Raw genomic sequence first — 27,874 nt, 5'->3', positions numbered from 1 at the left:
ATCTTCAGTCGTCATTTTACCTAATACTGTTTGTGCTCTGTGGCATTCTCAATTTTGGATGGTATTTCTGAGCCATTTGATGGCTCCAGTTGGCTCGTGACATCATGGAGAACCAGGTCGGGCATCACCCAGTATTATTCTAGTGGCTGTTACTAGTTTTACTTTCACCTTCAGGGTGGAGGTTTCTCCCAAGAAGGGAGACCTCAGGAGGAAGTTGTCACCAGAATCCTAGCCAGTATTTGGTATAATTCAGAGATTGGCATGGTTTTGTGTCTTTGAAAACAGGAAAACGTTATTTTTGGTCTTTTATGTTTTGAAAGCCTTTCTTCAAGAGCTGGTAGATCGGGATAATTCCAAGTTTGAGGAGTGGTGTATCGAAATGGCCGAGATGCGCAAGCAAAGCGTGGACAAAGGAAAAGCTAAACATGAAGAGGTTAAGGAGCTGTACCAAAGGTTACCTGCTGGAGCTGGTCTGTAAGATATTCTGGGACAGCACTGTTGCCATGATGTGCCTTGTTTCTTTCATGTTCACAGATGTGTATGAACAAACTTGCCCCTACCCTGTCCTATAAGCCACTCATGCCAGCTTAGGCATTACAAAATTACTGTGTAAACCAGCAATAATTTGATGTGTAGCATTCCATAGAATTTTTGTTACCATGTACTTTTAAAAACGGGAAGCTCTTAATAAATTACAAGGTTTAGGTCAGCGCTCTGCATATATATGAGTCTTACAGATGTTTCTATTTTGTGAGGTATTAATTTGTTCTTCACAAAAGATCTGATTGGGTTACTATGGAAGCAACTCACTATGTTGTTTCCTTGCTGCACAGTTTGTGCCCTGGCCGTATTAACTGGCATTTTTTTCTGTGAATACTATTTTTTTATGGTACTATTAGACTAATCTGAAATTTAATATCAAATATTATGCTAAGAATAGGAGAGCTTTTTGCTGACCCCTAATTTCTTAAGAATTATCCCACATGAGCCAGCTCATCCCTTTACTGTGTATGTTTAATGCAAGTTTACCCAGTGCCTCAGAAAGAAAACCCCAACTTTTCCAGGCTACTGTGCCATTAGTAGTGAGAACGCTGTCTTTGTCATTTCATAGACAGAATTCCCCGTGCCCAATTCCTGCGTAAGGAAGAGGCAGTTTAATCCTAATTTTAGAAAATAAATACTCAAGTGTAATTGTACTTGTGGTTTTGTCTTTTTCATATCTTAATTTTCTATTACTGGTATAACTTCAAACAAAAGATGAATACAAATTGCTAAATCTGTAAGAATAGCTCTTAAAAGTTCTTTCTGAACTACATCTTATTTGATTCTGACCTTTCTTTGTAACCTGTTACTCTCACTCTGTCCCAAGGGTTGGGATTATTCTAAAAAGTTAGACTGACCTTAATTTTACTGGAAATGATTCGGGAATGAATATGATGCAGATCTCTAAGTTTATTCAAAAGAGTTGAGACCTAGAAATCTATTTTTTGAACTATATTCCCAGTTTCCTGCATTCACTGGATGAGAGAAAGGGACTAACTGAATCTAAAGTAAAATGCTGTTTTTGAACCACTCTTTAATACCACGTGGCCCAGAGATGTGATGTGTCAGGTTAACACATACTTGCGCTTCTCTTGGCTATTTTCATTCAGTCTATAAGAACCTGTTCTTATGTTCTTGGAATATGTCTCTTTATCAATACTTTTACCAATTATGAACTTCATGATTTTTTCCCCATTTGCATTAAACTTACATAGTAGAAAATCTATGATGTGCTAAAATGTTGACAAATCCCAAAGCAGATGACCATGGTTTTGTGCTGCCAATCCAAGTCTTTGTTATGCATATTCTAAATCCTACCTGTGTTTGTGAAAATATTTAAAGAAGAGTCCCTTACCTAAAATATAAGCCTCATTGGGAACACAAACCCTTTTGGCCTTGGTATTGAAATAAGTTCTCTCTAAATAATCTTAAATTTTATCTCTAGGTTGAGTGTTGCAAATATTTTTGATGCTACAGTCTTTCCTGGACTTTTATAACTCCCCAAAAGAAAATTCCTTATTTTGAATCCAGGCATTAAAAAAAAAAGTTATAAGTAATTTTTAACCAAAATGTACATTTTCCTTTGTAAATATTTTAACAAGTGCTTTCCTGTTTTGCCAAATGCTGAGATTTTAAACCTTTTGGTATCTCCAACTTGGCAAATAGAGTTCTCATTCCTTTTTGGTGGTTGATGACCCATGCCTTCAGAAGGTGGTGCTCAGATGGTTTTCTGGATCACAAGTGATAGAGATCCTGCCATGAGTCTTTGTCTAGAGCAGAAGCATCTGTAGTGTAAAAACTTTCCAGAAGTAGATCTGCTTTAACCGTTGAGACTTGAGCTTGACCCTGATCCTCAGGGTTAGTCTTGGCAGAGATTGATACAGCTCTTTATAGTAATGGAGATTGAAAATGAAAGAGAGAGAGACCTGTGTGACCACAGTCTCTCTTCCTCCCACAGGTCCTCCAGCATACTAAACTGGCACCCTGAATCTAGAAAGTGGGCAGAATTAATAATATGGTATTACATCAGAATTCCAGGCCTGCTCTCTGCTCTCTTCCTCCTCTTACTATAAAATCAGACATGGTTTTTCTCATCTTCATATCTTACATTTAATTCATATGAAACTGCTCAAAACCAGAATATGCGTCACTGGGAGGTTTTCTGTGGGACTCTGGTAGGGGATTGGAGCATGTTGTCTTGAACAGACTGCCTTTGAGCCACATTGTTGTCATACGGGTCGGGCACGGCTGCCCTGGTCGTTGAATCCCGGCAGACAGCCCTTGGCCAGGTGTGCTTTGTGCACGTGCAGTTTTCCTAGATTCCTTTTCTTAAAAGGGTCAGGGTCCTTACTGTGTATTCTTCCAGTTAGCCATAGCAGGTGACAATCTGCTCTTTTCCCCTCTCCAGCTCCCAGGGAAATGAGAACACCTGCCAAATTATTCTTGCATGTAGCTCTGTGTCACAGTTCTGTTTTCCCTCCCTTTGATGGCCTTTAGATTAATAAAAATTTTAATCTATGGGACTGTATTTGGGAAAAGATGAGATATGCTAAAACTTTCATTTTCCTTTCTTGGATAGAGATCATTTGTCTTTGCATTCTTAAGATACCCAGTGTACTGTGTCCCTGGCAGTTTCAACGTGATAAATGGCAAATAAAATTGGGAGGTATTTTAAATTTAATGAACCACACCATTATATATTGTAAAGTGCCACGACCATGTTACCTATACTGAATGTTAAGGTCTCCTCTTTATATATTGTGTGAATGTATGATTAATTTTTCTATATCTCTTTTCTTCCAAAAAGCTCAAAATGCTTCACTTATCTTATCTTTTACACTCAACAACATCCCTGTGAGGTAGGTAGAAGGCAGGTATTATTACCTTCATTTTACAAATAAAAGACCTGAAGCATAGAGAGTTTAAGTGACTTGCTCAAGTTCAGTTTCTTGGTGGCAGAACTTGGATTAGACCTTGGTCTCAACTTGCAGTCATGAGCTCTTTCTCTGCAGCTGCATTAGGGCTGAGGACTCAGAAGGCTCTCAGTTGACAATGTACAGTCTTAGCACAAATACGGGATGTGACAATGCCGGATTTTGTTTTTGTAAAAATTGAAATGTTTCAAACTAAACTTAAAATGGAAAGTAGTCTTCTAGATTTGTAGTATAAAAGTGGTCAAAATGGGCTTTGAGTTGAATTGTCTATCCCTCAGATCTCATCAGAAGTAGTACATAATACAAATACGTAAATTCAATCTCTGTATGTTTTCTTCTATGTTTTATGCTGGGACTCACTGGAGATCTTTGTAAGTAATCAAAGCTGGCCCTTTGTCTTTAATTTTGACTTTTAGGGAACTCATGGACTCTGTTTTCCCAAATGAAAATTCAGTTTGAGGTGGTTTGGTTTTGTCTTAATTTTTGCAACTTCAAAATCAGTAACAATTCAATTCTAGTGTACTTCATCCTGAAATTTGTTTAAAAATAGCTTACTTTCTTGAAATACATAATAATGTGACAAATAGCTCATGATATGGATTGGGGTGGGGAAATCAAATACGTTTTAATTGACATCAGTATCCTCTTGGATGAAGAAAAGTTCAGTGGTTGAAACTGGCTTATAAAAGTGCGGTTATAGCTGATGAGGTTAATCTCTAACTTAGAACTCAGTCAGACGTTTCATTTTCAGTTCCACATGTATATCACGTATTGGTGAAGTGTTTATGAAAATCGTTTATGAAATAAACATAATAGGGAATGAGGTTATGTGACTTGTGAGCTGGCGTGGAGCATGTCTTTGTAGTTAACAATCATGGGTGTCCTGATCAGAGTTCTGCTGTGCTGTCAAGCAAGACACTTCTCTCTGTGGATGCCTCTTTTGTAGAATGTGGTTAATAATACCAGCCGATCTCATAGGGCACTGTGCCGACTCGTCCCTGTCATGCACAGCTCCTTGAACCAGAAGAGGGTAGTTAAATGGAGCTTTGTGTCGCGGTCCTCAAACATTTCCCCTGAACAGTGATGCTTCTGATTCTGCTAACATTGGACAGGGTTTGCATTGTCTTTTGAGGAGAATGAATGTATCACTTAGTCAAAAAGCTGTAAAAATACATAGACTCTTTCCTTTCCTTTCTTCCTCAGAGCCCTATGAATTTGTCTCTCTCGAGTGGCTGCAGAAGTGGTTGGATGAATCAACACCCACCAAGCCTATTGATAATCACGCTTGCCTGTGTTCCCATGACAAGCTTCATCCTGACAAGATCTCAATTATGAAGAGAATATCTGAATATGCAGCTGACATTTTCTATAGTCGATACGGGGGAGGACCAAGACTAACTGGTAATCCGGGGTGTCTTCTCCGAGTACGAAGGAATTCATTAAGTCCTCACCCTATGGTCTCTGTGATCATCTGACCCAGACTCTGCCAGCCAGTCCAAATGTTCTGTACGCTTTGCAGAAAGAAAGGATTTGCTCAGTAAAGAAGTTACGTAGCATTATACATCACTTTTCATTGAGTTTCCTTGTTGTTTTCCTCCCAGAGGAGACAAAACTTTCTTCTTTTGAGAAAACCATCTGGTAGTATTTTGTTAGTTTGTTCAGTACTCTTCCAAGTACTCGAACCTTGGTCTGGTTGATTGCACGTCTACTATAGATTGTTACTTAGCTTATGAATAGAAGCTGCTCAATTCTACTTTGAATATAGAGCTATATATAACGACATAGTATCCATAGTCTGTTTGGTTCTGGTTGTCTCTCCTCAAAACATTTTCCGTTTTAATGGCAACATAAGCCCCACCTCCAATCTACAGGTGAATGTGCTAAAACAAAATTGTGTGATCACCCTCCCTCCCTCTTTCTAAATTAAGTGCTGTTTTCTGAATGTGTAGAACTTACTGCATAAAAACTGGCATTTAACTGCCTGATCCAGGCCTTCTCTTGTACACATCTGGAGTTTTGCTTTCTAAATTTGTTTTTGATTCATGATCAATGAACTAAGCAGTGATTAGATCTTCCAAAGAATCATATTTCATAGGATTCCTACAACTGTGAGTTTTAAATCGGCCCTTGATGGTTCTCCCCCCCCCCCCCCCCCCCAGGTTCCTGTGCTTTGAAGTGTTCCAGTATTTCATATTCACACGAAGCTCTCAATTAACATATTTATAGTTGTCAGATATGTTGTCTCCCCCCACCTTAGAGCCTCAATTGTTTAACTCTAGTCTTGTAAAATATGCATCTAAACCTTGTAGAATAAAGTCCTTGAGGGCATAGGCTGTTTTACCATATTATGACAATTCATCTCTCATTGTTCTTTCTTTATGCAGATACTAATTTTGCTGTCTTGAGATCTGTATCAACCTAAATAATTTAGGATATATACCAGTTTTCCCTATTGTCAAAACTTGTGACTTTGCTTTAGAATTCTGTGTTCTGTGAAGTCCTGACTTTGCTCACAGGTAATCTGTGCTTGAATGAACTTCATTTGCTCTTCTTCTCTCTCACCTCTAGTGAAAGCCCTGTGTAAGGAGTGTGTGGTAGAACGCTGTCGTGTGTTGCGTCTGAAGAGCCAACTAAATGAAGATTATAAAACTGTTAATAATCTGCTAAAGGCGACGGTAAAGGGGTATGTTACACAGCGTATACTGTTGTTGATAAACCAAAATAGTTGTAAGAGGTTATAACCAAATGGCTTGTAATCTATAGACAATCGGAGTTAGGGTTTTTCGAAGAAAGAAGGGCAATGACGTGGACGTCAGGGAGGTTAGATTTTTGCAGTGATTGCCATTGTGGTTCAAGATGAATAAAGCCAAGTCACTCAGGCTTTGCTACTGTATTCCATCCATCAGAAAAGTAGAAGCAGAGGTGCGGGTCTGAGGTCCGACCAGACCAAGGCAGCATGGTAGTATGTGTTCAGGTGTGGATGTGTCCCCTCTAGAGAGGCTGAAGTGTATTAACAGAGGGTACCCAGGGGAGCATCCTTGGCAGAAATACCCAGCATACTTGGAGTGTGTCAAGTGCCACTCCCCAGTGGACCTCTGGACCTGGGAACCAATAAACTCAGATGGCATTTATTATGGAGCTTATTATATCTGGGTTTAACTTCTGTTATATATTTTCCAAATAAAGATTAACCTAGTTCACTGTTTTTCATCATTCTGCGAACAGCCTCAGGACTCCTTAAATGTGTGTTTGTATGTAGACATGGATGTATATATGTGAGGACCTGTATGTGTGCATGAAGGCACAGCTGTATGTCTTTGGGAGTAGTAGTCAAGGGAAAGAAAGTAGCCCATCGTGTTGTGTTCGGCGTGAATGTAATTGAGGAAGCAGGATAAGATTTGGGATGGAAACAGAATCTGAGATAACTGCATTTCAGTAGTGAAGAGTGAAAATGGCCAAAACATGGGAGTGGGTTAAAAATTGTGTGGACAGTAGTAGATTTTGAATGTTTGTAATTCATTTTTAGTTCATGACCTTTACACATAAAGAACGGGAAGGGGGCCATTAGGAAATGCTACTTGTGTGATTTCACATGGTCTCTGTTCTGCAGCAATGATGGATTTTGGGTGGGGAAGTCCTCCCTGCGCAGTTGGCGCCAGCTCGCTCTTGAACAGTTAGATGAACCAGATGGTGACGTAGACCAAAGCAACGGGAAAATGAACGGCAACACCTTGAACAAAGGTAATGTGAAAAGTCTCTGTGTTGGTGGTCGTGGACAGTACCACAGAATTTCCATCCGTGCAATTTCATAGGCCATTTTTATTAAACCTGAAGCTCTCAAGTGTCTCAGAACAAATAAAAGATTGTTTTGGTTTTTTTTTAAGATTTTATTTTATTTGTCAGAGAGAGAGTGCACGAGTGTGTACAAGCAAGGGGATCGGCAGGCAGAGGGAGAAGCGGACTCCTTGCCGAGCAAGGAGCCCAATGCAGGACTTGATCCCAGGACCCTGGGATCATGACCTGAGCCGAAGGCAGCTGCCCAACCAACTGAGCCACCCAGGCATCCCAAGATTGTTAAGATACTGAAATTGAGCAAGGGCTCAGCAGCTCACATGAGGAATTCTGTGTGCCCTGGCATCCTTTTTGCTCCTGGTCTCTCCAATTAATCATGTGCAAAATTCTTTTTAAATTCTGCTCCAGACTAAAATTTTTAAGAAAGGTGAGTCTGGTGCCAGTCACATAGTATATTGGCAGCTCAGTATGTTTGGTTTTATAGATTATCTGCCACATTTACAGGCTGCCTTTGGCAAATAAAATGAGCTTGTACTATGGCATTTTTTATCCAGGAGAGAAGGCAGCTTATGAATAGCATTTTGCTTTTGAATTTTTCTGAGTTTTCTGAAGCTGTGCTTTCAAGTAGGAAATTATGTTAATATAGGTCAACCACTAAATTGAATTTTATAATCAGTGTTTTATAAGATACAAGGGGAATTAAGGCTCTAAAATTATTTGTAGGTTTAAAATGGAAGCTAGTGGTTTGATCAGTCTATTCAGGCACAATTAGTGACCCTGAAGTGGTTGTTTCACTTAGTTTTCTTATCCAGATAATTAGGATCTACATACATAGATTTTTTTTTTTTTTTTTTTAAGATTTTATTTACTTACTTGACAGAGAGAGACATAGTGAGAGCAGAAACACAAGCAGGGGGAGTAGGAGAGGGAGAAGCAGGCTTCCCACGGAGCAGGGAGCCCGATGCGGGGCTCGATCCCAGGACCCTGGGATCATGACCTGAGCCGAAGGCAGATGCTTAACGACTGAGCCACCCAGGCGCCCTACATACATAGATTTTTAAAAAATTATCCTTATAATATTCTTAAACTTTTTACTGAAATATTCTGAATTTTCTTGGTGTGGCTCTTCCCATATCACTACCTTTTAATTTTTTTGTGTGTTTTTTTATTTTAATAAATGGCTATGATTATTTTTCTGAAGGATAGTTAACACAGTGTTACATTACTGTCAGGTGTACAGCACAGTAATTCAACAGCTCTTAACTTTTTTTTTTTTTTTAAAGATTTTCCTTATTTATTTGACAGAGAGAGAGACAGCGAGAGAGGGAGCACAGCAGGGGGAGTGGGAGAGGGAGAAGCAGGCTTCCCGCCGAGCAGGGAGCCCGATGCGGGGCTCGATCCCAGGACCCCGGGATCATGACCTGAGCCGAAGGCAGACGCTTAATGACTGAGCCACCCAGGCGCACCAGCTCTTAACTTTTTAAGAAAATAAAAACCCCAGGGGCGCCTGGGTGGCTCAGTCGTTGAGCGTCTGCCTTCGGCTCGGATCCTGGTCCCAGGGTCCTGGGATCGAGCCCCACATTGGGCTCCCTGCTCCGCGGGAGGTCTGCTTCTCCATCTCCCTCTGCCTGCTGCTCTGCCTACTTGTGTTCTCTCTCTCTATGTCAAATAAATAAATAAAATCTTTAAAAAAAAAAAAAAAAAGAAAAGAAAAACCCCAAAGCCACTATTTGTTTTAAGCTATGATTTTTAACATTTTCAAATTTGAAGAGTATTTTTTTTTCCCCTTATGGTTAGAAAAAAAATCTTGCTCTGCTGTACAATTCATGAACTTAACCTTAGTTTCAATGTTATTGTCCTGTCATTTAAAAACCATATTTTTAGTAGCATCATATGACCCAGTGTGTTAAATATTTACTTGGTGCTCTTTTAAGCTTCTTTATGTGTTAGTGGTCCTTTTTTTTTAAGCTTGTAAGTAATCTCAACACCCAACATAGGGCTCAAAATCAAAAAACTCCGAGATCGAGTCACACATCCCACCAACTGAGCCAGCCAGGCACCCCAGTGATTCTTCCTTTTAAGTAAACTCAGATGCCATAATAGAAAGTATCTTGATGTTGGCCTAGCTTAAAAATAGTTTTCATGTTGGTTTGAGAGTAATATGTTTCTCTTCTCGCCCTTCCTCCATTCAGAGATTTTAAGAGCTTGAGGCAGTGCAGAAGGTACAGAGTAAAATCTGCAAGCCGTTACACCAGATATAATTGCTATAAAAATAGGGTTTTGTTTTGTATTTTAATAATGGCACTCCTGTAGATGCAGTTGTGCATTTTGTTCTCTTAGAATACATGGTTCTTTTTATTTAGTGGCTGCATTTCGTTGTATGGATGTATTCTATTTAACTGATTCTTTTTCAGTTTTGTACTATTAGTATATAAGAACAGATAAAGTGAGCGTCCTTACGTATGCATAACTTCCCAGACATTGTTGGATCAGAGAATCACACATCACTTATAATTGCCAATACGTACTGATACGTATTGGTAAATTTTCTCCAGAAAGCATATGGGGGCTTATTTTTCCATGCTTTTGTCCACATGAAGAGTATGCTTTTCACATCAGCTTTTTACTAGTCTGATATATGAAAAATGATTTAGCAGTGTCAGGGCTTTGCCTTTCAAAATTATCATCGAGATTGACCATGGTCCTTTATTTGAGAAGTAGTTGTATTTGTGTATGTGACAGAGAGAGTGTCCTTCGTATGCCCGGTTTTCTACTGAGCTTTTTAATGTGATTAATAAATATTCTTTAAATGTCTTATGTACTTAAACTAAAACCCATGGATAACTATTGTAATCTCCTTAGACTTCAGACTTTTTATCTGACGGTGTACCTTGTATACACAACTACAAATTCATGGTGACACAGTGTAGACAGATAGGAAAAGTGGGTATTGGAAGAGAAATGTTAATGGGAAAGGCTCAGTTCTTAATATATATTTTGATGTTAAAGGTTAAGTCCTTATTTCTCATTAGTCTTTTCTGAAGCTTTCTGTTTAACCCCTAAAAGAATAGGTGGGTGAAGATGACTTGACATGTAGATGATTAACTTGGTTTATGATCCTGTATTCTCAATAGCTTGACGAGAATTAATGGAAGGATATGTAAAGTATTTTTCAATTTGAAAAAAGGAACATTTTCTTGCATAATCTAAATCTTGAAAAAGTAAAACTGCCATTCAGATAATTTTCTTTCCTTTTAAGGGAAAGAAATATAACACTTCCTAACAGTAGCAGGTAGGAATCACTTGGGTCTAATTTTTAGAATGTTTTAAGTTTTCTTTGTTCAAAATTGTGCACAGTCGTATCTCTGCTACTTTAAACTTCAACTATAATAGCTAGAGTGGTTATTATCTGTATTTCCTTTGATTAGATGAATCAAAAGAAGAAAGAAAAGAAGAGGAGGAGGAATTAAATTTTAATGAAGACATTCTTTGTCCACATGGTAAGCTGGAAGCATACCTCTTCCGTTGCTAGTCTGACATTAGCGTATCATAAATGTGTTGTTCAGTGTTTTGCCGCATTTCTTAGGGATTAGGGACACAGCAGCCAGGGTGGAGTAGCAGGCTTTCTAACCTGTGCTTGATTGTTAATGTTTCTGTTGTCTTACCCCCCACTTAAAAAATTTTTATTTATTTGTCAGAGAGAGAGAGAGCACAAGCAGGGGGAGAGGCAGGCAGAGGGAGAAGCAGGCTCCCCGCCGAGCAGGGAGCCCGATGCGGGGCTGGATCCCAGGACCCTGGGACCATGACCCGAGCCGGAGGCAGACGCCCAACCGGCTGAGCCACCCAGGCGTGCCTGTTCTTTTATCCTTTTTTTTTTTTTAAAGATTTTATTTATTTATTTGAGTGAGAGAGAGAAAGAGCACATGAGAGGGGAGAGGGTCAGAGGGAGAAGCAGACCCCCTGCTGAGCAGGGAGCCCGATGCGGGACTCGATCCCGGGACTCCGGGATCATGACCTGAGCCGAAGGCAGTCGCTTAACCAACTGAGCCACCCAGGCGCCCCATCTTTTATCCTTTTTAATAGTTAGCTTCTTACTGCCTGTTTTCATACCAGTGTCTCTCATATCCTTTGTTCTTCCCTTGCAAAATATTAAAAAAAAAAAAAATACAAAATAAGATTTTCCCATATTTAGAGAAGAAACTTTTTTGCCACTTGCCACATTGAAGGACTATTTGACTTTAAAAGGAAGAATTTCAGTTATGTCCCATGACTGTGAGTCTTTGTTCTACTTGAACATTTTCAGAACAGTGTTTATACATTTCTTAATATTATCAGGGCTATTTCTTGTTTCATTTCGTATTCATTTACTGACCAGCTGCTGTGTGCTATGTACTCTTAATAATTTACAGGTTTTCACTAATTCTATGTATCTGCTTACGTATTTCTTATTTGTCCTAGGGAGTGCTTACTTCTAATAAGTAACTTTCTGCAAGGGACTTGTTGTAGATGAGACATGGTTTTCCATTCTGTTAGCACTGTGAAAGTCAAACAGGCATCTGCTTCTCAAAGCCACTTCATCAGTGTCCCCGTCCCTGACTGTTCAGTTCTTACTAGTTCATTATGAACCAGTACATGGTATCTCAACACCTACCCTCATGCACACTAGTCCTTTTATATCAAGAGTCCTTGAGGACACTAGTGATAACAGCTGTCACCGGAGTGGTATTTGTAGGCTGGTCTTTTGGATATTGTCGCATTGTGCTTTAGCTGACTAGTTGAGGGACTGCGCTTACTTGTTTACTGGCCATATAGTTGGGAGGGGGAATCATCTTGGGGTGTGGATTTGAGTCTCTGTGGGTCCCAAGCCAATTTGTCCTTCCTGTCACATCACCATGCCTCCCAGTTGGCCCCGCTTACACTGCAGTGCACAGGAGGAGCCCAAAGCAGGGAAGACAAGACCTCGCACGTGGTTGACAGATTGAGTAGGTAGAAGAAGGTGAAGTGAATTTTCTCATGATGCTTTCATACCAGCTTTTGTCTTTTTTTTTTTTTTTTAAGATTTTATTTATTTATTTGACAAAGTGATAGAGAGAAGCACAAGTAGACAGAGAGGCAGGCAGGCAGAGAGGGAGAAGCAGGCTGTCCGCTGAGCAGGGAGCCCGATGCGGGACTCAATCCCAGGACCCTGGGATCATGACCTGAGCCGAAGGCAGACGCTTAACTGACTGAGCCACCCAGGCGCCCCCATACCAGCTTTCCTTTCCCTTAACCAACATAGCATGAATGTAGACAGTGGGGCACATTCCTCCCTTTTGAGAGTTGAGGCGTCTGTGGCACAGTGCTGACCTTCCTGCTTAGTGCCCCCCAGCTGTTTGAAACGGTGTCAGAACTCAGACTGTCATCTTACCCCTTAACTCACTGACTTTTGCTCTGTCTTCCCACCTCTTGACTCATCCTGTCATTTCAGGATTACAGTTGTGACAAAAAGCATGGCAGAGCTGAATGTGATTTCAGGACTTGTGCTGCACTCCTCAGCTGAAAATTTGAGCACAAGAGCTGGTTTTTAGATCTTTAGCTTGATCTCAACCCAGTGGTTTTACATTATCTTGTATTTTATTATTTTTTTACATAATGTGTACACTCAGCAAGGGGCTTGAACCCACGGCCCTGAGATCCGGAGTCGCGTGCTCCACCCACTGAGCCAACCAGGCGCCCTTACTTTATCTAGTACTTTAAAAGGATGGTTCTCAACGACTGTTTTTGTGGACCTCACTTTCCAGTGTACTAGGTTGGGACCAAGGTTTTCAGGTGCAGGATATTGGACCTTACTTAGAAACCCACTGCACTCATGAGGTTTATATTAAAACTCATTCCTGAACTGTGGTGGTGGTGGTAATAGCACTAATGAGTAGTAAGAGGGTAGTGGACATGAACTGAATGTTTACCCTGTGTCCAGTGGTTTTATAAGTGTATAAATATTAACTCATTTAATCTCTACAACAACCCTGAGTGGTCAGTATTACTGTCATATCCATCATACTGATGAGTGAGTAAACTGAGGCACGAAGAGGTGAGAATTATCTGCTGCAAGTCACTGCACTTGATGGGTAGTTTTGCAGAGACTAGGTATATAATTGTCTGTTGGAAATTATTTTTTGTCAGAAACTGGGAGGAATTGTTCCCTTTTAGCATACCGTTTCTCCAAAGCCAAAAGGTTACATTTTTCCTTCCATTTCTGGCAGCTTGTAAGATTTTTGTCTCCAGTGTTGTGACATCTCAACTCAACCTGCCTTGGTGTGGGCCTGCCCTCCTCTATTGTGCAAGATGCTCCCTGGATGCTATGCGTGTGGCCGAGTCTGGTGACAATGAGCTTTGCCTTTAGGGGGCCCTGGCTGGGCTGTTGCTGTGGGGAGTTCCCACGGTCCATATCTGCTCTTGGGCTACTCAGATTTTTCCATAAGCATCTTCCACTTTAATTCTTGGAAAGTGCAGACTGGGCTGTCAGTGCTCTGGGGTCATGAGAGACAAGAGGATTTGGGAGTCTCTGGCTTCTGTGTGGAAACATTAACCCCATCTCAGCTCATGACCACATTCATCCCTGCACTCTGCAGGGGCCTGAGGCTGCAAGTTGCCAGAGAAGCCTGTGGCATTCTGTGGGTAGAGTGTTTGTTACCTATAGGGCAGAGGGAAAGGGACTGAAAATTTTACTGCCTTCTAAGTACAGACTTTTGGTCTGTTCTCCTGTTTTTTAATGCCATCTGAACTTCTGTGTACTCCCAATTCCTGGGTCACTGGGGTGCAATTCTGCAATGTGGTAAATCTGGTTACTTCCTGATTTTTGCCAATTTAAAATTCATTTCTCTTGTGTCTCATCTATTTCCTTTTAAGCTTCAAAAAGTTTTGTTGGCATTGTTCCCTCTATGTTCTCTTTATCCATCATTATGATTTAATACCTTTTTTTTTTTTTAAACCCCTTTACTCTGGGGGCGCCTGGGTGGCTCAGTCAGTTAAGCAAGTGTCCAACTCTTGATTTGTCTCAGGTCATGATCTCAGGGTTGTGAGATCAAGCCCCGTGTTGGGCTCCGCACGCAGTGGGGATTCTCCTTGGGATTCTCCTCAGCTCACTCTGCCCTTCGCCCCACCGCACGCTCGCACTCTCTCTCTCTCAAGTAAATAAATCTTAAAAAAAATTAAAAAAAAAAAAATCCCTTTACTCTGGTTTAATGTTATTTAGTAGTCACCGAAAGTCCAGTTTGGAAATTTCATTTTTATCTGAATGTCCTTATTTTGAATTTGCATATTTTTTTTTTTTTTTTTAAAGATTTTATTTATTTATTTGAGACAGAGAGAATGAGATACAGAGAGCATGAGAGGGAGGAGGGTCAGAGGGAGAAGCAGACTCCCTGCCGAGCAGGGAGCCCGATGCGGGACTCGATCCAGGGACTCCAGGATCATGACCTGAGCCGAAGGCAGTCGCTTAACCAACTGAGCCACCCAGGCGCCCTGAATTTGCATATTTTTACTGTAAAATCCCAATATATCTATAAAGCCCTGTGTATATTTAATACATCAGATTTATGTGAATTAATCACCAGCTTATATTCCATTAGGAGATTTACTACTGCTCTAGAGTTCAGTATTTATTGCAGATACTATTATATGTATCAAGCTTTCTTACCCAGTTCATTTTGTATTTATTTAAGTGGATAACCTTCCTATAACCTTTCTTTTTTTATTTGTTTTTTTTTTTTTTTTTTAAGATTTTATTTATTTATTTGAGAGAGAGAATGAGATAGAGAGCATGAGAGGGAGGAGGGTCAGAGGGAGAAGCAGACTCGCTGCCGAGCAGGGAGCCTGATGTGGGACTCGATCCCGGGACTCCAGAATCATGACCTGAGCCGAAGGCAGTCGCTTAACCAACTGAGCCACCCAGGCGCCCTAACCTTTCTTTTTTTAATAAAATTCATTCATTTATTTGAGAGAGACAGCGCCTGCTTGCTAATGAGCTGGGGAGGGGCAGAGAGAAGCAGACCGCCCAGCTGAGCCAGGGACCACCCCCCACCCCCAGTGTGGGGCTGGATCCCAGGGCCCTGAGATCATGACCTGAGCTGAAATCAAGAGATGGTCACTTAACCGACTGAGCCATCCAGGCACCCCTAAACCTTTCTTATTACACAATTTGCTTGGCAATTTGGCAGTTTTCTGTTGTTTTTATAAGTTCTTCAGATGCTCTGTACCCCCAAGTTAATATGGTTTGAAGTAGATTTTGTGGGTGAGGGTATGTATGCACAATCTAAACTCATTGTTTACTAGATTTCTGTGTTTACCCGAAGAATCCTTGGGTATTAGGTTATCCAGTGTGTTTGTTGAATTTGATCTCTCATGGCTAATTTGATCTTGTGTTGGGAGATGTTGCTCCGGGATGAATTTCGTTGATTGGCTTTTTCTTTTCAAATTTAGGAAAGTGATACTTATTACAGGATACAAGTCTAAAAATTCATATACCACAAGTAAAAGTTAGTGATTGTAAGGTCATAAACAAGATTCAGTTATGTTCAGTCATGGCGGTTATTAAAATGATAGGACACTAAATTTAGGAACATGATATAAGAAGTACAGGGAAGGACTTTATTAAATGAAACTGCAATAAAATGGTTTATTAAAATAGTCTTCTGACTTCAGAAATAAATTTAGGTTGTTTTTATACACATCCAGCATTACGACAAGTCATTAAGTAGAAATGCCCTCCCATCAGAACAAGGGCAACACGTCACCAGTGACAGGAAATCCCATTAAAGTGTGTGTTTGTTTGTGTTACTGTTTCCTTTGTTCACGTACCTTTTCTGAACCATGTATGTACAGATACAGCACATATATAGTCTTCAGTCCTTTTGGGGTGGGGGGAGAAGAAAGAAATCACTTTAAAGTTATAATTGCCTTGGAGTTCTTTTAAATCAGATTGTGGAAATCTGTCATCTTTTTTATGGCTGCATTATATTTCACCATAAAGATGCATTAAATTAGAATCTGATAATCCAATTAACCTTAAAAAAAGTTCCCAGGTTGTCTGAGGATAGACTTATTGGAGTAGGTCTTCATGACCTCAGGAAATTTAAGTCAACAGCCTACTCAGAAAGAAAGTTATTTTTTACAGTGTGACCTATTTTCTCTGATAATAAGTTTTGTAAAGCAGTCTTTTCTTGGGGTATTCAAAGCTCAGCAAGAGATAGAAGGTAAGACGATGCGTTTTGAGGTGTTAGAAATTTGGGGGTTTGGATGAGACAGACCTGAGGTCATATTCCAGCTTCATTATAAACAACCTACGGTGGTGACTGGGTATATCAAGATCACGGATTCTCAGTTTATTTTGTAGAATCCGTAAAGCAAAAAATGATGTTACAGTACTTTGAAAAGTCACTGGCTTTATTTTTCTTACTTATGGGGATAGAAACAAATGTATGGCTTTGAAAACTTAAAAGATGGTTTTTTGGGTAATGACTGCATCTAATAACATAAGTGCAGTTCACTAATTTATCGATTGGGGGCAGCCAAAACAACAAGATGTAGAAGTAGAAAGGGAGCGAGGGGTAGAGAAGGCAGACAGGCCCAGGCCCCCTGAAAGCCGTATGTGGGCAAGCAAGCAGTAAGCTGATGTTGGGCGCTTGAGATTGGGAGCTGCTGCCGCCGGGGCGTTTTTGGGACCCGAGAAGAGGAAGGGGGTTGGTGCTGACTAGTGTTCTCCTCTGGGATTTTTTTTTTTTTTTTTTTTAAGATTTATTTTATTTATTCTTTTTTTAAGATTTATTTCACAAAGAATAAGCAAGCATGCAGGGGTGGGCAGTGTGGGCAGAGGAAGAGAGGATCTCCCACAGACTCCCCGCTGAGCGAAGAGCCTGACTCGGGACTCGATCCCATGACCCATGAGGTCATGACCCAAGCCAAAACTAAAAGTTGGAGGCTTAACTGACTGAGCCACCTGGGCGCCCTGTCTTTTGTGATTTCCAATGGTCCCCGTAGATTGGGGTGACGGCAGTAGTAAGCAAGCCAGGTGGATTTTGACTAGAGATGGTTTTCTGATTGAACAGAGCTTGCTTTATTAAACTTTCAGTTGATAACATGAGAATGGTTCTGGTAAGATTGGACCCAACCTTGAAAATACTATTTCTCAGGTGGGAGAAAAGAAACCTGTCGGCAAGTGTGGCATTTGAGTGTGAGTGGGGGTGCATTGCTCTTGAACACCCTCCACTGGCAGAGGGTACCACGATCCCCAGAAGCTCCTTTCATTGCTTCCTTCACTGGCAGGAAGAAAGATGGGAAGTGCCTGGCTCTCGTCTCATACATTTGTTTTTTTATTGCCTGGTTTTTCAACCACAACCTCGATTAAGGACATACAGGAATGGATAGCTCCTTTAGAATTAAATAACCTTAAAGATGAAATTTAAAGATTTTTGAAACTAAGGAAAGAGCGAATTATAGGAAAGAAGGAAAAGAGTACCTACAAATTTTTCTTAGGTTGAAGGAATAGGAAATAGATTTGGAGGCTCTATACTGACCTTTTTTAGCTTTACCCACCCCAATATAATTTTCTTTTTTTAAACTCAGGGGAGTTATGCATATCTGAAAACGAAAGAAGACTTGTTTCTAAAGAGGCTTGGAGCAAACTGCAGCAGTACTTTCCAAAGGCTCCTGAGTTTCCAAGTTACAGAGAATGCTGTTCCCAGTGCAAGGTACTGATTCTGTGCTGCCGTCTGGGGAAATCACATGCCGCCTCCCTGGACTGACTTCCCTGGGGAATTGACATTGTGCTTCTATGGGGGGAGTAGGGAGGAGGCAAGTACTGTGCTGTCAGCAGGGGGTGGTTGATTGCTTCTTGTTTCATTCTCTTACAGATTTTAGAAAGAGAAGGGGAAGAAAATGAAGCCTTACATAAGATGATTGCAAATGAGCAAAAGACTTCTCTTCCAAATTTGTTCCAGGACAGGAACAGACCCTGTCTCAGTAACTGGCCAGAGGTATAGTGATCCTCAGAGAAGAGAATAGAATTCATCTTATCTTTTTAAAGCTCTTCCCAAATTCCTAATGAACTGTTTGGGAACCACCCAGAGCGCCTCTGATTTTCTTGGTTTAGTTGTCTAATTGGGGGATTTATTCTAGCTTACGGTTTCTTGGCAGAGGGCTGTATTTGCATTATATTTATAAAACTTGAAACAGGAGAACAACAGTATATGGGAAAACATTTTCCCTAAAAGATTTAGGTTAATGGGCATTTGTGTGTGATTCTCTGTTCCAGGAAACGGATGTCCTATACATCGTGTCACAGTTTTTCGTAGAAGAATGGCGGAAGTTTGTTAGGTAGAGCCCCATGTTTTCTATTTCCTATTTCTGTTTTTGTTGATTGTAGTATTTTTAAGGATTAAAAAGGTTCTGATCACAGTACCTTTGATGGTTACTTTTTTAGCATGTACTAAAATTTTCTTTTGTTTACATTAAATGAATTAAATATATTTCAAATGTAAAAATAATTATCTTACACATCTTGAGTGATTGCGGTAGTGATGTATATTGATCCTCCTTGTCTTACTTGAGTAGAAAACCTACACGATGTAGTCCCGTGTCGTCGGTTGGAAACAGTGCTCTTCTGTGCCCCCACGGGGGACTCATGTTTACATTTGCTTCCATGACCAAAGAAGATTCTAAACTGTGAGTTTCTTCTCTTCATGTGATTTTTCTAGTGATTAATAATGAATGTTTAGGTAATTTTTATCTGACACAGTGTATTTGACGGATCTAGGCCTTTGCTGAATTGTGGAGCTTGTCCTTTCATAAGCTCTACAAGAGTGAGCACTTCCCTTTAAAAAAGGGGGGGAGGGCGCCTGGGTGGCTCAGTTGGTTAAGCGACTGCCTTCGGCTCAGGTCATGATCCTGGAGTCCCGGGATCGAGTCCCGCATCGGGCTCCCTGCTCGGCGGGGAGTCTGCTTCTCCCTCTGACCCTTCCCCCTCTCATGTGCTCTCTCTCATTCTCTCTCTCTCAAATAAATAAATAAAATCTTTAAAAAAAAAAAAAAAAAAGCATAAATGGGTCACTAATATTATAAAAAAAAAATAAAAAAAGTGGGGAGGCAAGACTGCTTCTGTATAGAAGGTGAACAGCTGCTAGAGGCTGCCTTACTCTGTCTCTACCTTGTTCTTCCCAGAGCTCTGCTCTTCTCCCAAGCTGCCAGTTCCAGTATACTGCCTCTCTAGCAGACCTCTTCCAGCATCCCATAATCACCAGGGGCTCACTTGTCCTTGTTTTGTGGAAGCTACTAGGCTTCCACAAACAGATGAGGAGGAGGAAGGCATTGTGGCACCAGAGCAGAGCCACTGAGCTGGTCATTTGCAATTCTGGGGTCTTAAAGTCAAAAGTTTTTGTGCCAGTCACTCTTCAAGTGTTTCCAAAAGGGCTCATGTCTGAAATTCACCCCTGATGTTGCCATTTTATCTTTTTTCAAAGAATTGATAACTATGTAAGAGAACATAGAATGCCTCTGACATTGCTTATAAACCATAAAGATTGGAACACATAAATAACCATTCCTTTGGGACTAAGCGTAGAGGTAGGGAGTTTACTATTCATGTTAATACTTTCACATCATTTAGGGAAGCTTACATTTAATATATTTTTTTCCTTCTAGGTTCTCCTCTAGCTTTTTTTTCCCTTCCTTCCTCTTTGTGGGGGGTGTTGTAAATGCTAGACATCAGGAAAATATCTATAATAATACAAATGTGTGTACCAGGCAGCTTAAATGTTAAATAATTCAAATAAAACTGAAGGCCCCTCAGTCTTAACCTTTCTTCCCTTCCTCCTTTTTTCTCTCCCGTTGTTCCGCTCACAATAAGCACGGGCCTGAAGTTGAGGGTTACCTTGCTCAGAAAGTACTACTTAGAGAGTAATCTTTGGCATATTTAAAAATGTTGGTGTTTTGTTTTGTTTTTACAAATGGACATCATACAATATTTATCCTTCATTCAGTTTCAGTTGTTGAGATTTAGACGTGTTGATTCCTGTAATGTGAATCTTGCCTTTCACTGCTCTAACACCCTCCTTTTGTATGAAGAAAACTACTGTTCATTGTTGAGGATGATGTATCTTTTTCTTCTTAACTTTTCTTTCTTTCTTTTTTTTTTTTAAAGATTTTATTTATTTGAGAGAAAGAGAGAGACAGAGAAACAGCATGAGAGGGGAGAGGGTCAGAGGGAGAAGCAGGCTCCCCACTGAGCTGGGAGCCTGATGTGGGACTCGATCCCAGGACTCCGGGATCATGACCTGAGCCGAAGGCAGTTGCTTAACCAACTGAGCCACCCAGGCGCCCTCTTCTTAACTTTTCTATATTAAATACTGGTCTTAGTGATTTGGTGATTTGGGTTTAGGAAACTAATGCATTATGTTAATTCTGTTAATTTCCATGTGTCTTAAGGCATGTTGTGTTTTTTTTGCACAGTATAGCTCTCATATGGCCCAGTGAGTGGCAAATGATACAAAAACTCTTTGTTGTGGATCATGTAATTAAAATCACAAGAACTGAAGTGGGAGATGCAAACCCTTCAGAAACACAGTATATTTCTGAGCCAAGTAAGTTTTCATTTTTGTTCATATAGTTAAAACTTGACATTTTAAGAGGGAAGGAGATTATATCACAATTGTATTCCCTATTTAAAATTAATAATCATGTGTTCAGGTCCAAACTAATAACACCCCAGGTGGGAATTATTCTATACCCCTCTCATTATTTGTATGTTTACTGTTGATAGTAAATGAATTTTCTTACTGGTATTAACATACAACAGAATATAACAATTAATAGAAAATAAGAGTAATAGTTATTTAATGAATACTCACTGGTAACTTTGCTGTATGTTTATGGGTTTTTGGTTCTTTTATATTAATTCCCCAGCCACTTGTGTTTTACTTTGTTTTTTAGAACTCTGTCCAGAATGCAGAGAGGGCTTATTGTGTCAACAGCAGAGGGACCTACGTGAATACACTCAAGCCACCATCTATGTCCATAAAGTTGTGGATAACAAAAAGGTACCAGTCCCTCTCGTAGCCATGACTAGTAATGATCAAGTTTGATTTTTGACTTGCTGATGGATTTTCACTGAAGCCTGCCTTAAGATCACATTTTTTATTTCCTTGGAGCTATTTGGCATAAGAATTCAAATTGGATAAGAATTCAAAATGAATACTTATGTGATTATATGTGGATTTAGTCAGTTATAAATTTGATACACAAATAATTATTGAATGTCAGATGTGTGCCAGGAATGGTCTTGGTATGGAGGTAACACAGTGGTAAAGACAACAGACCAGGTACCTGTCCTCAAGAATATTTGTACCTAGTGAGGAAGACCAAGAACAAACCCAGAAAGGGAGATGGTTCAGTATGGCAGCATAGGAAGATCCTGAATGTAACCTCCTCCCGGGATCCAGTAAATCTACAGCTATATACAGAATAATTATCTCTGAAAAGAACTTGAAAATTAGCTAAACAGCTGCTCCACAAAGGATAAAGGGGTCACATCAAGATGGGTAGGAGAAGCAGAGATACAGTCTTGCCAAAAACACCACCCCCCAGCACAGCAACCCACCATGGGGAGGAGTCTCACAAATATGGCACTCTTTCCTGAGGAGAGAAGGGTTTGTGCCCCACATCAGGCCCTCCCGCTCTTGGGCAGTCCCTCAAATGGCTTTGAAAGCAAGGGGGCTTCCATCTAGGAGAACCATATGGCTGTAGAGAATGGAGATTATGCTTTTTAAAGACCTCGTGCACAGGCTGACTTACTCTGGGACCCCATGCAAAAGCGGTGGTTTGCAAAAGGCCTAGATCATAAGTGAAGGAAATTCATTTGCTAATCTTAAAGCTTCTGCTAGAGGGGTTAAAGCCTGTTGGGACTGTCTTCAGGGACTGGAGCCACTGGAGGGCACCACTTTGACATTCTCCACCTTGCTAGTGCCCACACTGGTGGGTACCAGTTTTGTACTCTGTAACCTGCTATGTGCTGTGCACTTGCTGCAGAGTACCACAGCCCCATCTCCCTGGGGTACCCCAAAGCCAGCAAGCATGCAGTCTCCTCAGGGAATGCCCATTGGGCAGTGGGTTCTTGTGGCCAGAGGGGATTGCATTTCTGGGCCCCATAGGTCTGAAACAATCAGACCATTTGACAGACAACCTAGAAGTTGAAAGGTGAACGGTAAGGTTCAGTGCTTATACAGGGCTACCCATTCGAGACTGGGAGAGATAGTTTCACCTAACACATAAGAATAGCTGGTCAAGCAAAAAGAGGAAACACAGGAATAGGTTCCAAAAAAGAACAAGATAAAACCCTCAATCAAAACCTTAATGAAACAGACATAAGTAATTTACCTAATAAAGTGTTCAAAGTAACGGTCATAAAAATGCTCACAGAATTTGGGAGAATATGGATGAATACAGAGAAAATTTCATTCAACAAAGAGATAGAAAATATAAAAGGACCAAACAGAAGTCACAGAGCTGAAGAATGCAGTAACTGATGTGAAAAATATACTGTCGGGTTTCAACAGGAGACTAGATCAAGTAGAAGGAAGATAAGTGATCTGGAAGACAGCAGTAGAACTCGCCCAGAGCAGTAAAAAGAAAAGAATTTTTTTTTTTTAAGTAGGCTGCATGCCCAGTGTGGAGCCCATCATGGGGCTTGAACTCACGACCCTGAGATCAAGAGGTGAGCTGAGATTGAGAGTTGGACATTTAACCTACTGAGCTACCCAGGCAGCCGAAAGGAAAAAGAATTTTAAAAAATGAAGCTAGCTTAAGGGACCTATGGTACAACATCCAACAACATTCATCTTATAGAGGTCCCAGAAGAGGGAAGAGCTAAATGAGCAGAAAACTTCTTTGAAGAAATAATGGCTGAAAATTTCCCTAATCTGGGATGGAAACAGACACCTAGACCCAGGACACCTAGAAAAGTTCCAAACAAAATGAACCCCAAAAGTCCCACACCATGACACATTATAATTAAAATGTCAAACGTAGAGATTCTTAAATGTAGCAAGAGAAAAACAACTTGTTTCATATAAGGGGACCTCCGTAAGAGTTACCAACAAGAACTTTTCATGCCAGAAGGGAGTGATAATGACCTATATAAAGGGCTGAAAGAAAAACACTTCTATCCGAGAACACTGTACCTGGCAAGGATATTATTCAGAATTAAAGGAACGATAAACAGTTTTCCTGACAAGCAAAAGCTAAAGGAGTTCATCACCACTAAACCAGCCCTCTGGGAAATATTAATGGTACTTCTTTAAGGTGAACAGAAAGGGTACCAATTAGTAATAAGAAAACATGTGACAGTAAAAATCTCACTGGTAAAGGTAAATATATAGTAAAGAAAATGGATTAATCACTTATAAAGTAAGTCTGAAGCTTAAAAGGCGTAGTAATAATGGGTATAACTGTTATAATTAAGGGATTAAAAAAATAAAAAGATGTAGAAAATGACATCAAAAACAAAACATTGGAGGATTAAAAAGACGATTACAGAAAGTGCTTAACTTGCTATGAATTTAAAAATATACTGGTATTATATGTAAGTTGTTAGTGTGAGTCTTAACGTTGACCAAAAGCAAAAACCTATCATATATACGCAAAAAATAATGAGAAAGAACTAAACAAAGTCATCAAACCACAAGGGAGGAAAGCAAGAGAAGGAACAGAAAGTATACTTTAAATGTAAATGGACTAAATTCTCCAGTCAAAAGACAGAGTAGCTGAATGGATTAAAAAAAAAAAAATGAAAACACAAGACACATCCCCCATCTATATGTTGCCTATAAGAGACTCATGTCAGTAAGGACACACACAGACTGTAAATAAAGGGATGCAAAAAGGTGTTTCATGCAAATGGAAACCAATAGAAAGCTATGTATATCAAAGAGATTTTAAAAAAGACTAATAGACAAGAATGGGCATTACATAATGATAAAGGAGTCAATCCCTCAAGAGCTTAAAGCATTCGTAAATATGGACCCAACATAGGAGTACCTAAATACTTAAGACAGATGTTAACAGAGGTGAAGGGAGAAGTTGACAGCAAATGCAGTACTACTGGGGGCCTTTCATACCCCACTTTCATCAATGAATAGATCATCCAGATAGAAAAATCAGTAAGGAAACATCAGCCTTAAATTATACATCAGACCACATGGACTTAATAGATATATACAGAACATTCCATCTAAAAACAGCAGATTACACATTCTTCTCAAATGGACATGGGCCATTCTCCAGGATAGGTAATACTCTGGTCCACAAAACAAGTCTCAGTAAATTGAAGAAGACTGAAATCATATCGAGCATCTTTTCCAACCACATTGGTATGAAACTGGAAATCAATTACAAGAAGAAAACTGAATAAAAACCTAGATGACATGGATGTATTTCTGGAAATACACAATTTTCTAAGACTAAAACGCTCACTGTGAATACCATTAATCAAAACAAAACTCCAGGACCAGGGGCACCTGAGTGGCTCAGATGGTTTTAAGCATCTGCCTTCAGCTCAGGTCATGATCCCAGGGTCCTGGGATCGAGTCCCACATCAGGCTCCCTGATCCTTGGGAGCCTGCTTCTCCCTCTGCCTCTCTCTCTCTCTCTCTCTCTCTCTGTCTCTCATGAATAAATAAATAAAATCTTAAAAAAAAAAAAAAAGTCCAGGACCAGATAGCTTTACTGGTGAATTCTACCAAACTTTCAATGAAGATTTAATACCAATCCTTCTCAAACTCTTCCAAAAAATTGAGGATGAAGGAATGCTCCCAAACTTACTTTATGGGACCAACAAGGATACTGCATAAAAAGAAAATTACAGGCCACTACCCCTTGTGAACATAGATGCAGATATCCTCAACAAAATATAGCACACTGCATTTAACAATATGTTAAAAGGGACATACAGTGGTGGCTGGGTGGCTCAGTTGGTTAAGTGTCTGCCTTCGGCTCAGGTCATGATCCCAGGGTCCTGGGATCGAGCCCCACATTGGGCTCCTTGCTCAGCAGGGAGCCCGCTTCTCCCTTTCCCACTCCCGCTGCTTATGTGTGCGTGCTTGTTCTCTCTGTCAAAAAAAAAAAAAAAGAACATACACTGATCAAGTTGGAATTATTCCAAGGATGCAAGGATAGCTCATCTGCAGATCAGTCAACGTGATACACCACATTAATAAAATGGATAAAATCATGATCCTTTCTGTAGATGCAGAAGAGGATTTGATAAAATTCAATATCCATTTATTTATTTAATAACATTGGAGGGCACAAAAATTAATATATAAAAAATCAGTGGCAGAGCGCCTGCCTAGCTCAGTCCTAGAGCATGTGACTCTTGACCTCAGAGTTGTGAGTTCAAACCCAACCTTGGGCATATTGCTTACTTAAAAAAAAAAAATTAGTTGCATTTTTATACATCTAGCAATGAGCTATCATAGAAATTAAGGAAATAATCTCCTTTACAATGCCATCAAAAAGAATAAAATATGGGGCACCTGGGTGATTCAGTTGGTTAAGTCTCTCCCTTCGACTCAGGTCAGGATCTCAGGGTTTTGGGATTGAGCCCTGCGTCTGGCTGCTCCTCCCTCTTCCCCTCCCCCTGCTTGTTCTGTAGCTCTCATAAGTAAAATCCTTAAAAAAAAAAAATAATAAATTTAACCAAGGAGGTAAAAGGTCTATACATTGAAAACTATGAGAATGATAAGATTAAAGACACAAATAAATGGAAAGATATTCCTTACTGGGTGCCTGGGTGGCTCAGTCGGTTAAGCGGCTGCCTTCGGCTCAGGTCATGATCCCAGGGTCCTGGGACCAAGCCCCTGCATTGGGCTCCCTGCTCAGCGGGAAGCCTGCTTCTCCCTCTCCCACTCCCCCTGCTTGTATTCCCTCTCTCACTGTGTCTCTCTCTGTCAAGTACATAAATCTTTTTAAAAAAGATATTCCTTGCTAATGAATTGAAAAAAATTAATACTGTAAAAATGTCAATATTACCTAAAGCAGTCTACAGATTCAGTGCAATCCCTATCAAAATCGCAATGGCTTTTTTTTTTTTTTTTTAACAGAAATAGAACAAAAACAACCCTAAAATTTGTATGGAACCACAATAGATCTTTAATAGCCAAAGTAGTCTTGAGATAGAAGAAAAAAGCTAGAGGCAGCACTCTTTGTGATTTAAACTATATTATAAATCTACACTAATCAAAACAGTATGGTATGGGCATAAAATCAGACACATTAATCAGTGGCATAAACTGAAGCATATATGGTCAAGTATTTTGCCACAAAGGAGGCTAGAATATACACTGGGGTAGGAACAATCTCTTCAATAAATGGTGCTGGGAAAAGTGGACAGCCACATGCAAAAGTACGAAACTGGACCACTAGCTCACATCTCACACAAAAATCAACTCAAAATGGATTAAAGACTTGAATGTAAGAACAGAAACCGTGAAACTCCTAGGAGAAAACAGGCAACAAGCTCTTGATATCCCTCGTAATGATACTTTTTTCGATTGATTCCAAAGGCAATGAAAGCAAAATAAATAAATAAATAGGACCACAGCAGTCTGAAATCTGCACAGTGAAGGAAACCATCAGCAACCTACTGCACGGGAGGAGGTATTTGCAGATCATATACCATAAAGGGTTATAATCCAAAATATACAAAGAATTCATACAGCACAAAATTGGATCAAAAATTGGCAGAGAATCTGAAGAGACATTTTTCCAAAGAAGAAATACAGATGGCTAACATCCTCGTGGAAAGAAGTGTAGCATCACTATCAACAGGGAAATGCAAACCTAAACAACAATGAGCAATCACCTCACACCAGTCAAAATGTCTATTAAAAGGAGAAGAGGGGCGCCTGGGTGGCTTAGTCATTAAGTGTCTGCCTTTGGCTCAGGTCATGATCTCAGGGTCCTGGGTGAGGCCTGCATCAGGCTCCCCGCTCAGCAGAAAGCCTGCTTCTCCCTGGCCCACTCCCCCTGCTTGAGTTCCCTCTCCTGTGTGCTGTCAAATAAATAAAATCTTTAAAAAAAAAAAAAAAAGAAGCAGCATTTTGGGAGCATGTTGAGAAAAAGGGAACTCTTGTGCACTATTGGGAATGTAAATTAGCGCAGCCACTATGGAAAACTGGATGGAGGTTCCTTGAATTACCATATGATCCAGCAATTCTGTTTCTGGGTATTTATCCAAAGAAAACAAAAATGCTAAATCTAAAAGATATGTGCCCCTGTGTTCCCTGCACCATTATTTGCAATAGCCAAGATGGAAATAACCTAGGTGTTTGTTGATAGATGAATGGAAAATGAAATTGTATTTGTGTGCCCAGTGGAATACTATTCAGTCATAAAAAATAGTGAAGTCTTGCCATTTGTGACCACATGGATGGACCTTGAGGGTACTGTGCACATGAAATAAGTCAGACAGAGAAAGTAAATACCGTATGATTTTACTTGTATATAGAATCTAATAAACAAAACAAATAAAACTCATCGATATGGAGAATAGATTTGTGGTTGCCAGGGTTGGTGTGGGA

At 40.1% G+C, this 27,874-nt stretch overlaps 1 protein-coding gene across 4 annotated transcripts in view; it reads left to right on the top strand.

The window, feature by feature from the left end:
• Window positions 1-27,874, top strand: part of USP48 (ubiquitin specific peptidase 48) — a 98,023-nt gene that overhangs the window by 51,721 nt on the left and 18,428 nt on the right. For 3 of the 4 annotated variants that reach the window (XM_021684103.1, XM_044914408.1, XM_044914409.1), the window contains exons 11-21: window positions 321-470; window positions 4,680-4,877; window positions 6,045-6,159; window positions 7,087-7,217; window positions 10,697-10,768; window positions 17,871-17,995; window positions 18,158-18,280; window positions 18,559-18,620; window positions 18,858-18,968; window positions 20,751-20,881; window positions 21,231-21,337. In XM_021684103.1, the coding sequence (XP_021539778.1) occupies window positions 321-470; window positions 4,680-4,877; window positions 6,045-6,159; window positions 7,087-7,217; window positions 10,697-10,768; window positions 17,871-17,995; window positions 18,158-18,280; window positions 18,559-18,620; window positions 18,858-18,968; window positions 20,751-20,881; window positions 21,231-21,337 (1,325 nt within the window). The remainder of the gene's footprint in view (window positions 1-320; window positions 471-4,679; window positions 4,878-6,044; window positions 6,160-7,086; window positions 7,218-10,696; window positions 10,769-17,870; window positions 17,996-18,157; window positions 18,281-18,558; window positions 18,621-18,857; window positions 18,969-20,750; window positions 20,882-21,230; window positions 21,338-27,874) is intronic. The other variant, XM_044914410.1, reaches the window with a different exon arrangement.

This window comes from Neomonachus schauinslandi, chromosome 4, assembly GCF_002201575.2.
Source record: "Neomonachus schauinslandi chromosome 4, ASM220157v2, whole genome shotgun sequence".
Taxonomy (NCBI): domain Eukaryota; kingdom Metazoa; phylum Chordata; class Mammalia; order Carnivora; family Phocidae; genus Neomonachus; species Neomonachus schauinslandi.
The sequence above is the reverse complement of the archived record's forward strand: the minus strand, read 5'-3'. Positions and strand labels throughout refer to the sequence as shown.